Source organism: Falco rusticolus, chromosome 6 (assembly GCF_015220075.1).
Source record: "Falco rusticolus isolate bFalRus1 chromosome 6, bFalRus1.pri, whole genome shotgun sequence".
Classification (NCBI taxonomy): Eukaryota; Metazoa; Chordata; class Aves; order Falconiformes; family Falconidae; genus Falco; species Falco rusticolus.
This window is the reverse complement of record NC_051192.1, coordinates 77,714,985-77,729,052: the sequence shown is the minus strand read 5'-3', so window position 1 is coordinate 77,729,052 and position 14,068 is coordinate 77,714,985. Positions and strand designations below refer to the sequence as shown.

The window sequence follows — 14,068 nt, the reverse complement described above, 5'->3', positions numbered from 1 at the left end:
GGATTTTTGAAACAAAACTTTCAATTTGTTGAAAAAATGTTGAAAAAAGTTTCAAGTGCATCAACTTTTAATACTTTGTAAAATTTACAAAAACTTTGCTGTTCCTGAAAAACATTCTATTCATTTTCTTTTCCCATATGAAAAAAAAAAATTATCTTAATTAGTTCGTCAAATGTTTTGCCCAGTTTACACTTTATATCTGAAGGACTAAAGAAGATTCAATATATTATGTCAAATATGGTTCAAACAGCAATATGCCCAGGCTTCTTTGTCTTCCACCACCACTATCATCATCTTGACTCGTGATAATCTAGTGGTAGTGAATAAGTTGTCTCTGTACATTTACTTCTGCCTAAATTGTCATGACTGAAGAAAAAACCTCCTCTTTTTGATATGGGATGACATCATATCCAAGTGCTTTTTGGTCCTCATTGGGAAATCTCTTGAGGTCATTTTTTAAAATACTGTGTAGTTAGATTAATTAGCTGTTTTACCAAATGCCTTCTAGAATTTCAGTGTTAGGAACAGGAGGTGTAACTGCCAAGACTGGCTTGTGGGAACAACTCCTTTAAGTAGTCAAATGAAATAATGATTCTTTGCAGTTAGTCGAGATATGTATATGTGATTTGCTAAAAGAGTGAATACAATAAACCATAACTAGCTGATTGCCTACACACAATTAAGATTCTAAAAGTGGTTCAAATCAAGGTACCCTACAAATTTCAACACTAAGTTTACTTCTAGAAAAGACTAATTCCACCTCTATCACCACAGTCCTACCTGTGAGTAGGGTTAGACAAGAATGTTTCTATGAGATGTTCAGCAACATTGAAGTGTTCCCTGGGAATGAAGCATTTGCAGCAAATAGCTGTCATTAGAGTAGAAAACATGTCTTGAGTTCAAGGCTTGGGGCATAGTGGGAAGATGCCTGTTCAATTTCACCTTAAGCAGTTAAAACATTTTTTTTCCCAAATAAATTCCTGCATTAGTGCACTGAAGCAGATTTTAATGTCCAAATATTTTTGATTTTATACAATGCTGTGTTATGTTACTTTTGGAATTCCTCATGGATTTTGGTCTGCTTTTTTATGAAATCAATGATTGATAACCAGGTATGCACTACAACCTCTCTGCATCCTCACAAAGGACATGAGGAAATGGAATTAGGACACAAGGAAAGGGAATCAAGTTGCATCAGGGGAAGTTCAGACTGGACATTAGGAAAAGGTTCTTCACTGAGAGGGTGGCTGATCACTGAAACAGGCTTCCCAGGGAAGTGGTCATGGCACCAAGCCTGCCAGAGTTCAAGGAGTGTCTGGATGATGCTCTTAGTCACGTGATTTAGGTTTAAGTAGTCCTACGAGGAGCAAGGAGTTAGACTTGATGATCCTTATGTATTCCTTCCAACTTTAGATATTCTATGAGTCTACAAAAGTTCATAATTTTTATACTGCTTTGTTTTTGAAGGTTTCATCTGCAACCTTGAGCTAAAGATATATATTTTGAAATCAAAAGGATTCCTTATGACAATAAGTGGGAAGTGGTATGTCCTTTCCAGGCTTATTAATATATCCCAATGGGAATAAAAATGTCACAAGATGGAATAACCAGTATGTAACTGCCATTTTTTCTACCAAAGAATCTAAGTAAAAATAGTTACAGTGTCTTAACATTTTACTAAAAGAATATATGAAATGATGGCTTTCAGTTCTACAGATGAGAATACCCTCTTTCACAGATGTAAATCATATGGAGGAAGAAAATGCCGTAGAAAATAAGGGCACAGCAAGACAGTTTACATAAAATAGATTTCCCTTGACTATTATCTGTCTTACTCTGCACGTATTTTTATCCTGAGAAATATATATATATATAAAAGGTATTAAAGAACATAAGCCCCTTCCATTATGAAAGCTGCTAAACTAAGAAAAACAAAAGTTCATAGCCTCTAACAGCTTGAATAAAGTAGAAGGGAGTCAGCACAATGGAAAGTGCTATTTTATGTAAGATATTGATAAGCTTTTTCCTTAGGATTGGAAACTTAATTCTTTGATAAGATAATCATGTATGTATATTGTGTAGTATAGTGATAGTGATTTAAAGTTCATGCAAGGTGGTACACTACTGGAAGATTGAAATAAGATATGTCACTCATAAATTCTTTTTCATTAATATAGTGAGTTTGAATGTTTAAAGGGTGTGAACGGTGGAAAGGGAAACGACTGTGTGAGATTTGCCACTTGGCATTGGCAACAAACCTTTCCTGAAACATCTTCCTGGTTTCTTAGTCCTGAAGTGCTTTTGAGTAACTCTTGATAATCAGAAGGAACCATAGCAGACAGTGTAATTTGGTTCATTGTGGTGGTAAATCAGGGAATCATAGAACGGTTTGGGTCGGAAGGGACCTTCAAAGACCACCTAATTCTAACCCCCTGCCATGGGCAGGGACATCTTCCACTAGACCAGGTTGCTCAAAGCCCCATCCATCCTGGCCTTGAACACTTCCAGGGATGGAGTATCCTGAAGCTGATAGATGGCTAATGCATAGGTATGCTGGTGGACCAGATTACTGCTCTCCAGCCCAGCTCCTCCTGCTCATTTTTGCTAGATGATTCTACTACCACAGATCTGCCAGCAAAGCCATTGTGTTACTGTTCTCAGACTGATCTATCTCAATACAAATGTAGGGTTAGTTAGCAGGTTAGGTAGATTAGGGAAATTGTCACCAGAGCCAGGTGAAAGAGTACTTGTGTGATAGCGTTGACATTGTATTTCAGTGATGACGAATTCTGCAGTGTGTGACACTGAGCTGTGAAGGGCAGGTCAGGGGTACTAGCTTTTCCTTGCTGTTCTCAAAGCATTCATCTGTCTTCATCCTCACTGTCTCTATAACTTAAGTATGTAAATGAGTTTGCAGAACGGAAAGGGTAGATCTTCTTCAACATAACACCTTATCTCCTTGTGTCCTCTTTCAGGGACAGTGTAAGCAGAAATCATTTTGTGTTTGAATCAGTTTTAGAGACTGTAAAAATCTATAGCTTTTGGCCTTCAGGAAAATGACATTGATGTCAGTATTTCCCCATAGTCACAATATTGGGAAAGCCTAACACTTAAAAATAAACTGAACTTGGGACTGATTAAAAGCCAGCATGAACTAAATGGGTACAGTTTTACACTGAAACTAACATTCTGCACCTGGTATTACTTGATCTTCCCTCTCTATCTTTCACTTGTTCCTCTACATCTCACCATAAAATACTTTTCTCTTTCTGTGAAACATATTTCTGCAGAGCAAGCTGTATATAACGTTAAAGACCAGTTGAGAGATTAACAGTAGCACAGCCCTTTAGAAAACTGGGAAGCCATTCCTCACCTCCCTTCGGAGAATACAATGGACCATGACAATAACAAAGCCTTGTAATGAATCAAATACTGCAAAAAGTATCTGAAATAATATTGATCTTTTGTCTGTCATGGCCAGAACTGCAGACATCCAAGTCAGGGCCAGAAGTGGCAACACCACGCAGGAACTCCAAAGGGATGCCCTATTGAAAGAACAAGAAAAGCAGCACTTCAATATTGTAAAAAATTAGTAAAAGTTCACTATTAAAATAAAACATATTTAAGGATGGCACTTTATCAAGTTAACTTGAAAATCACAGATAAGAATGTAAGTGTCGGTACTTTATGTTCTAAAGAATAGCCTGTATTCAGTTAATAAACACAGTTGCAATATTTTTGCTTTTCGTTAACAAGTATTTAAATATGCTCAGCACTCTATACAGTGTTAGCAAACACAGTTGTCATCATCAAACTATTGTCTCACATGCACTGTATAAGATTTGTAACAAGAAGATGTAAATGATCAGGACTAACATGGCATTACTGGCGGTGGTGGCTGACAAAGCTGTTGTTGAAACTACTCCACACTTGGCACATTTGAGCGTCAAACCGCTATGAGGCTCACTCATCTGACTGCAAACAAACAGAACACCCACAAAAAGAACAAAATATTGAATTGTCACCAAAAAACATTGCTACTGAAATTTAGCTTTTAAATATGACGTCATGCAGAAAAAGTAAGTAGACTTACTCAGGATGAATGCTCTATGTTGTTGCAAAACTGTACTTTGTACTTTACATTATTGTTAGCTTTAAATGTTAATGCTATGGGGCTTCATTTCATGCAGACTCTATTTCTTCCATTTAAGCTAAAAAAGGCCCCAAATGTCCAGTGATCAAAACTGCTCAGTACACTGAAGTAAACATAAGCACGTGCTAGGATAGACACACAAAGTGAAATCCCTCTATTCAGACCTGTTGTATCCAAACTTGCTTGAGAATGAGTATAGGACACTTAAAGGAGGAGTATGAAGCAGTACAACTATAGAGCGTTAATAGGGAAAGAAACCTGCAAAAAGTATTCAAGCATCAAATCAGTATGGGCGTACTGTACAGTCAGATTTTTACTAGTGACCTGAATGGCCCACTAAGATCTGGAGTGATTTTATACGTGCCATATAAAGGTCTGAATACAGGGCTTGAAATGTATGGAATCTGATGAGATAAATATCAGTTGGTACTAAAAAAGGGTGACCTGTTTTGCACTTTAATAAAACACAGTACACAAACATTAAGCTCAAAGCATTTTGTATGGACAATTGTACCTCAGCACCTGTCAGAAGAGTTAAAGGGCAAAACCTGGAATTTAAATTTTCTTTTACGTACAGCATGCATTCAACTTCCTAAGTCAACTACATAAAGACTTTTGCTATTCTTTCTTTTTCTGCTATCAGATCCAGAGATTACCACAGCTGACTGAGATGCGACAGGAAGGGGGCTTTACCTATTTCCAGCTGGAAAGTGCTCAACGTGGTGAAGACAGGTAACACTTCAGTTTTGTCCCAGTTATTTCAACCAACAGAGCTACCTTTTATTGCCAAACCCAGCATTCACAAGATTTTTAACATACTGCCCAAATCAACGTTGAACTCCAGTGTTTTCCATTTTGATAAACTGAATGATGATTTTCCATAAAAAAGTGTAGTAGTTTTCCATAAAAATGTAGGGTTTATTCCGTAAAAAAAACATTGAGAACTATGACCTTGTATAAGGTGACTATGGGGTGTGAAAAGAACTCAGTGAATCCAGTTTACACCAAATAAAGATCTGCATTAATGAATCAACTTGAAAAATTGGGTAAGCTTAACCTCAGCTTGGGAAAACCGTCTTTGCTTGGCAATACATCTATGTTATCAGACCGGATTATTCTCTTTGCCATTATAGACTGGCTCTGGATCTTGCAAGTAATAGAACTTGATGTGTATATAGACTAAATAGAATCTTTCTGTCTGGGCATATGTGTGTGCTATACCTTATGCCAGGAAAGTGATTGATACACGTCAAAGACACTTGTTGATTCTCTAAATGCTTATTAAGGTGGAAAAACCCATATGGAGTTAGCATATTTTGATCCATTCACTGCTTTAAATCCTACATAAATGATTTCTACAGCTGAATTTTAGACTGAACTTTTGACTGGTGTAAGTCCAATGTTTGCCAGAAAGAATGAAGTTGCCTTCCTGAGCGTGGTTTGCAGGAGGTAATTTGAGAAATGAGTGACAATGCCCTTTCTACCGGAGATCAAATGCTGCACCAATGTCTATGCCCCAAAGAATGACTCAAGACTTTTCATCTGCCAAGTAGTATCAAGGAATGCTGTTGCCAAGCCACCATTTCATACTATCACAAATGTTAAGATTGTTTCCCGATGAGGGCATCTACGTGCTTCCCCAGAATAGCTGGATCGTTTCTGACAGAATAATTTCTAGTTCTTTATCCATTTACTTTAAAATAAATTACTTTTTACTAAGTTGTGCAGTGTTAGAAAGCAAGCTATTTGTTTCATCAGGAAAGTATACTGTAAGCAAATAGATTTCTACAGCAGACAACTGAGTAGCTGGAAAAAAAAATGATGCCATTTCAGCTTGGATATCCTTAGAAAATGTACAAAGCAAAACTTGTGGCTGCCTCAACCCCTTAAATCACTGGAATTCCATAAGATGTGAATTTGAATTGGTGATTACTAAGTTATTACTACTCTTGCAATAATTTGGGTAGTTTTAAAATACTCTGGATTTCAACAGTGTTATTACACAGTTAAGAATGTTGATGAAGCAATGTAGAAAAAAGTAAGGTTAAGAAATTAATACTTTGTAATGTAAAAAGAGAAAAAGAGAAGAAACAAAATGAAAGCTTTTGGTAGATATTTGTCAGAATAATGGTGAAAGAGCTGAAAACCAAAAAGATTTAATTGAATTAATATTAAACGCAAACCACACCAGCTGAAGTATTTATCATAAATTTGCTCATCTAACCAATGAATTGAACTTATTAGGAATGCTACTGTTAGTGAAATGGTAAAATGATTCAAAGTGAAGCTGTAATAAAGTTACCCATAGCAGTAATACACCATAAAATAAAGATATCATTGCTTATCATGGCTAGAAATGCAGATTTTGGTGGTAGTAACTACAAGCTGGCCCAAAAGACAATACTAGAACATGTAGCTGTAAACAATGATTATGCAAAGCTTAAACATACTTTCATAAGCATTAAGAAGGTGATGATGCGCTTGTGAAATATTTTTCTCTAATACAGAATTAATCTAGGTTTGCTGCTGCAGTGCTCCAAATCATTGTCATCCACTGAAAAACAGTTTCTGATACCACCACTGTCATAATCCTTTCTTCTCATGATAACAAACATAATTTGAATGTAAATGCAAATAAATAACTAGTAACACAGAATTTCCATTTACCTTTTTTTTCTTTTTAAACATGTTTTTTTACTTCAAAATTCTGTTACACTAATTTGGAACATACATCTATGTAGATATGGATGCAAGAACAAAAGCAAACTCTTCACATAGTCAGAACAGCAGAATAGCAGAATAGCAATGACCTCAGCAAGGCATATAATGCTGTAAAATATAGTTCATAACAGTTTACACAAATGAGTAACATTTCCCACCATAGTAATTAAAGTGGACAGCTAGACAAAAATAATTGGTTCTTTCAGTACACAGTTCATAAAACTGCTTTCCTACCTGCAAGAACTTTACATGTGTAATATTCTTGTGAAACCTCTGCTCAGATTTGTTTAATCCTCATTATTAGTAACTTAATACTGTTGTACTTGTGTTTCAGTATGTTCAGTTTGTTCAGTTGCATTCCCTCAGGATAATGCAACAGCAGCTTTTGGGACGAATGGAATCTGTTAGACACACTGTTACACAATATAAAAGTTCAAAGCACAATCAAAAGCATTTTTGGTGAGTATCTGTAACTGAAAATCGGTGATACAACTTTAATATGGTTGAAAATAGCCCAATTGTTGCTTACCCCGCTCTGTGTTTGAGCTTTTTATCTAGGATTCCATCTCTGGAAACAAGTTTATTAAATACCAAAATGCCAATCACCATGTTGACCTGTCAAACAGAAAACAAACAGTTGATCTTCCAGTGCCTGAAAGAAAATACTTTGCAAAATGCCTCCTGTTACATTTCAGAGTACTCCATCAGAAATTGTGTAACACTGTCCCTGAGCACACCAGAAGTTTGCATTCTCAAATGGGTAACACACACGCACACCACAACAGGATTATTTTTGAATCTTGAAGTATGCCAGGTATCAAGTTCTATGTGTACATGTCTGCTGGCCAGAAGCTTGAGCAGTAACATAGCTACAATACCTCCTCAGTTTTAATTGCAATGATATATCCTATTCTGGGAAAACCACTGCATGTGAGTTGTGCACAGCCACAAAAGCTAGTCAGAGCACATGGTGACTGTAAGTGTTCCTTTTTAAGCGTTTACAGCCCATGTGGGTGTTCCCACTTATGCAGAACCAGTTGGTGGTTTTCCATGTCCTCCTGCACATCAGTCATTGTCTATGGCATTCACCAAAACACCAGCCTTCAGCCTTGTTTGACCACAGGTTTTTGGTGGGTTTTTTTCTGGGCCAGATGAATGCCTGGGGTAAGTCTGTTTAGCTTCATTAAAGTGGTGTTATGATCACACACATGGGTCGAAGACCTAACCTAAAAAAAAATTCAAGTGTTTCAGCAGTCAGACTTTGGCACCGAGTGGACATGCTAATGGCATTTAATGGACAACTTAATGACTGTTATTATTCATTTGTATCATTGAACTGTACTTTATCATCCTGTCTCTGCATGGCCTGCAAAGAGGTAATACCAAGTTTTGAATCTGTTAAATGAATGTTCCTTGGGTGTTTTTTTATTAGAAAAAGGTAATCCTTTTTTCCTTTCAAACAGATTTTTCAAGACCTGTGCCAAAACACCTAACTGTTGCCAGCCTGTCCTGCCAAGTCCTTTCCAGCTTTTCTTATTATCACTTTATTTTCAGCATTTACATTTTTCAGTCGACATTATATTAATTCTTTTGCTTTGTACATTTAGGCTTAAGTGGCTGCATGGAACAGCTCCTTCCACAGCTACTAGCTAATGGCAGGGCGAGCTGCGACTGTGAACTTCAAACATCTCTGAACAAAGCTTGCCAATTACACAGAGAACATACAGTTCCATGTGAAAATTATGACTGGCTTTTTGTAAACATCCTTGGCTCCTCTATCATGACAGGGACTGTGAGTTGTACAAAAGGATCCTGGCTTGACTCCAGGCAATGATGAGACATACTCTGTGGGAGTAGTAAACATCCATTTCAGGAAAATCTATGTAGCTCAATGGCTGTATATTCGATGACTACTATGACTGATTCCCTTCTGCAAGGGAAAATCAGAAATAACTGGTGTTGATAGAACTATACTGATATAAAACTGGTGGAGTGGAAAGAAGAATTAGATTCAAAATCTGTAAGGGAAAAAAGCTAAACAAATTATTGTAAAAAATCCATACAGACTGTAGCGCAGATGACTGATAGCTGATGGCACATGTAGGGGGCAATTCATCTTACCCTGAAGTAGACATCTGAAATACTTTTGACAATTTGCGCCCTAAGAAGTGTGTGTTTTTCTCCACAGACAATGAAATATGGCTGGAATAACTAGCTTAGATGTAGAAATCTACTTTGCAGATATCTACAATTAGATATCTACACCTAATTTCCAGAGATGTGGAAGATTAATAGACAAACAAGTAATGTTCCCCAGCTATGATGATTTTTTTTTTCTTTGCCTTCAAAACGAGTAGCCATGGAGAACTAGCTGGCTGGTTCCTGCCTGTTGCTTTTGCTGGCACAGTGATGCTCTGCCAAACAGCACTCTTATCAAAACTGTCAATAAAATTTACAAGGCTGTGACAATTGCAGAGATGCTACTGATAATAACTCAGTGATGCCTCTAACAGGTTTTCTGTGCCACTAATCAGTACATTATTCTTTCAGAGCTTACTGTGTAAACATGGAGAGATGACTGGTATAAAGAAGTGATACAATTGAATGAATCATGCATTCAAAATAATGAAGGTATGTTTAACAATACTGAGCTCAGTATTTACAGAAAAAATGTAATGCTACTCTATAGCTAAGCTTTTATGATTTAAACAGCACATTCCATCAGTTCATATGAAAATACTGGAAATTATATTAATGTTTACCAAGACAACAGCAGCTGCAGGTCCAACGAAAGCATAAAGTAGCCCTCCTTCAAGAGACAGCCAACAGCTGGAAAGAATATTAGAGAAGAACTAATACAAATTAAAAATAAGTATAAAGCATTGCCAAGAAAGCATTAATAATTACTACAGTATGAGGTTCTTCCAATGTATATTCAATCCTACATACAGAGATTCATATAATACACACAAAAGAATTACTTTGGTGATATGATGATTTAGAGAGTTAAAAGTTATTTCCATTACAAATTGTTAATGTTTCAAAAGTTTTAATGTGAATTATACATATATGGAAACACCTCAAATGTATTAAGAGCACAATAGGAAAAAAGTTTGCAAATCTTTATTGAAACTCTCTATGATGAGTTAACTAAACAGGACTTGCCAGGTAGGCATCTAGAAACATTTCCATCTTACAGTGTCTGACAATTCTATACTTAAATCAGTGAAAGGTCAAGTACCAGTAACATAAACCTTCAGAAAAAACCCAGGTTTTTGCATGTCTTCTTATATGTCATTTATTAATTGCTACTAGAACTAGGTCTTACAGACAATATTCACATTAAAGAAAAATCATGTGTGATCTAACTGTTCTGTATTCACTGGAATATTTTGCAAACAATTTAAATGTATATTTTAAAGCATCTAAAAACTGTATTTTCTGGTGAGCTACTAATCTTGCAGAGTTTGTCAAACTGTACCAGGGCTTTCACTGAAACAATCAGATTTCCAGACACAGAATGCTTACAGAATCAGATTCTAAATATTTGATACAACATCATGTAAAGCTTTCCATATCTGCAAATGATCAGGAGCTTCACACACTGAAGTAAATGCAGCTGTGCTATTTTCCTGGTGATTACACATTCAAAGAACTGCATATTTATTTGAATGCATGATCACACCTACATATAAGAAAACTCAAGTTTATGCATTCAAATTATTTACTTGATCTCACATCCAGAAACACTCACATCAGAATCATACGTATCTCCTTTATTTTCCAGTACTGTTTCTGTACCTTTGAAAACCAAGTAAATTAAATGCAAGCACATCATAATATTAATGGTCTGTTACTGCTGGAATTCTAACTGCAAAGTGTAGAAGTGGTTCCTGTGGCAATGAAGCTATGTGAAATCTGCCACATGAACCCGACTGCATCAGTGTGTTAAATTCTGGAACGATAAATTGATGCAAATACTTCGTATCTGCTTCACTGTAATACATCAGGCTATTCTACATCCCACCTGAAAAAAACAACTACAACAATAACGTTCAAATTATTTTTGTAATGTCAAAGAAAAATGCTTTCAACATTTTCTGCATATTTCTTGCTATTTTTCCAAAAGCTAGGTTATTTAGTGTAAGAGACTGAGAACATGGGCTTCTGAGAGAGGAAAATGTGTTCACAGTACATTTCCCTACTGGTATGAACTTTTACACTCAGTGAGGATGACCATTCTTTGTAACTAAGACATGTAATTAAAATATTAATGTTTATTTAGTTAGAAACATCAGTTCATAAAAATTCTTGATGCATTTTATAACTTCAGTTATCTGTGCTGAAAAAAAAAGTCAACACATTTTTATTTTAAATGAAAGGAAAACAATTTCTGCCACAAAAATCTTTAAGACCAAGGGAGAGCTGTTCCCTCCTTTTCCCATGCCCTCAAGTAAAAAGGCTGTTCAAAAGAGTGACTTCCATTTAGAGGCAGAGCTGGAAAAATATGTAGAGGTTGTCCTCTTTTCTTTACACAACCTGAATTTTCAACAGTCTGGATTTCCTACGTGTGATGTGATTATTGCAATGTATTCAATATTTGCCAGTTGATGACTCTGAAATGTGCTTTCTCCGGAACCTTTTCTGTTGAAGATTTTCTGAAGACAGATTCTCAGGTGCCTTCTAATACCGTAAAGCTATCGTCATTTTTTTACTATTTCTTCCTTCTTTTCTTTTTCTTCACTCTGATAGCTTTCTTCCCTGCTTTATAGTTGTTTTTATTTTGCTCTGCTGTTTTGTCATCTTTCTCCCTGATCCCCACATAGCAGAAAGCCATATAAATTGATCAGTATTAAGGGTATCCACTGGTGGATTTTATGGGACAATATTACATGGTCATAAAATTCTGCTGAGTGATGAAGTATTTGTAGGCTTGCTCCCGTGTCCTGTACATTTTGTGAGCTGTTTGATGCTCTCTAGGAGAATGGTTCCTTCTCTTAGGAGAGCATGACTATGACAGAATTTTAATTTTTGCTGATAGAATGAATTCCTGGAAGTTATCTGTACTGCTTATTAATATATAGCACTGTAGGTAAACATGAGTAGATCACGCAGGTTTATTAACTGTAACTTATAGTAGTGCTGCTTTCATACCTTTTATCATCTGAAGAGAGGTAGCCACAGTATTTATTAGACTCACAGAAATAGTTGGAAAAACAGTCAAGCTTTCAGACACACATCTTTCTCAGATATCCTGAAATATCCAAAACCTTGTCACTGTGGTTTTTTATTATTTTTAGGAAATCCTTTCAGTTTCTGTATCTATATCAGTTCAAGTGTCTGTGTGAAATATTTTTCATTTTTAGTTTTAAATGTACGGTAATATAATAGTTTAATAATTAGGACTGAAAGAAAAAGTTAGAAATCAGAGACTGTTGATCACAGAATTGGTTTGAGTGTGAAGAATTCAAGCCACCCTTATCAGTCATATGCCATATGAAACTGAAATCTGCTTCAAAGATCCTTCTCCCTTTCCATCAGTCTCTTCATGTATGTGACTATGGAACTGGTGTAAATTCCTTAATTTTCACTGTTACTTTTCTCCATTTGAAACTGTTGTTTTTAAAAATAGCATCTTACAGAGCAAGAATACTTTGCAACAGGACACATTTCTGGTGGCAGCATGTGTGTAATTGATTGCAGCCAAACATGCTAAATGCAGAGTAAACAGTTAAAAAACTTACACAAATGCTTTACTTATCAGAGGAGGAGCAGGACAGGAGCTCTGCTTTTACATTACCCAGCAGTTGTTATGGGACAGAATTCTTTGCTGGCTTCTAGAGCGGGACAGCACATCAGCTGCTGGTGGGAGAGGAATCTCCATTCCTTGAATTCTCTGCTTTCCTTATGTAATTCCGATGTTAAATGCCCAGAAAGGTATTTGCAAATAAGATGAGACAGCTGCATTGTGGTTCTGTTCGCCCTCTGTACACCTCCTTTTGCGCTTTTGTTCCATGGTACCCTGTCAGCTGAATTTGGGTCCTGGGAGAGGAGCCATTACATGTAGAGACCTGCTGTTTTTTACTTTACAGGTTACTCTTAATGAGTGATTTGATGCTTTGTCTGAATGTTTCAGTATATCCTCTTTTAAAAATGCACTCAGCCCAGGAAGCAAGCAGGAAGCAACGCTAACGAACAGCAAGTAGTCACACATGAATCCTGCACAGGACAGAGCTACATCCCCAGTGGGGTCTGGACATTATAATCTTGTAATTTGTAACTCTCACAGCCTAAATGGTTCTCCAGTGCTGATTCACGGACTAAATAATTAAAAAAAGCAGCAAGATGGGCACATACTAGTTACAAAAAATGTCAGAGGAGCAGGTCTCCAGTATAACTCCCCAAAGACGGCTAAGACCCTTGTTTCACTAACGATTACCAGCTATAAGTGCAAATTAAGCACTTCAGTTAGGTAAGCCATTCCTCATTAAAAAAAATGCAAGATGCACATTGTCACAATTTAAAACTAAACAGCTCAGTGGTTTGAGCTGGTGTTCAGGAGGAGATTTGTTTTTGAATCCTTACCCACCCAGAGCCAGAGCAAAGGCTTGAAGCCTCTCTCACCATGTGCCAAGATGGTGGGACGCACCGGGCAGGGAGGCAGAATCCTGGTTTCACTCAGTGATGATGCTAAGGAGAATAATTAAATATTCACTGAAGCGAGGACTTGACCTAACTCATCCACATCTCTGATGAATGCCCTCATTACCAGGCTTCACAGTCATATTTCCTCTCTCTCTGTCCAGACGCATACTTAATTTCTTAGGCAACACCAGGAGAGCTCCAAACAGGATGACTGAAGGAAACGCACTAGCATACGTAATGTTTCAGTGGTTGGAGGTCTGTGCTGGCAGGACAGAGGGTCAGCCCAAGCTCCTTCTTCAGCAGGAGACAACCACAGGGCAGCCTCGCTGAGGAGTGTGTTTTCCAGGGTGCTAAATATGTACCGGTACCGGGCAAGTGGCTGAACAGGAACTGTATTAATAAAATGTAAATGAAGTATGCAGATCTCCTCTTTGCTGCCTTTCAAGCACAGCCCAGTCCAGGAAAAGGGCTGGGTCAGGCGCTCCAGGAGAGAGAGGATGAATGGGAGAGCTATTTTCGGTTTTTTGTGGGGCTTTGGCTCCCAGCAGC

At 37.0% G+C, this 14,068-nt stretch overlaps 1 protein-coding gene across 6 annotated transcripts in view; it reads right to left on the bottom strand.

Moving 5' to 3' along the window:
• The window catches only part of ADGRB3 (adhesion G protein-coupled receptor B3), a 466,021-nt gene that overhangs the window by 30,223 nt on the left and 421,730 nt on the right, over positions 1 to 14,068 (bottom strand). For 5 of the 6 annotated variants that reach the window (XM_037392627.1, XM_037392623.1, XM_037392621.1 and 2 more), the window contains 4 exons: positions 9,637 to 9,703; positions 7,404 to 7,489; positions 3,877 to 3,975; positions 3,374 to 3,545 (listed from right to left, as the gene is read on the bottom strand). In XM_037392627.1, coding sequence (XP_037248524.1) covers positions 3,374 to 3,545; positions 3,877 to 3,975; positions 7,404 to 7,489; positions 9,637 to 9,703 — 424 coding nt within the window. The remainder of the gene's footprint in view (positions 1 to 3,373; positions 3,546 to 3,876; positions 3,976 to 7,403; positions 7,490 to 9,636; positions 9,704 to 14,068) is intronic. The other variant, XM_037392625.1, reaches the window with a different exon arrangement.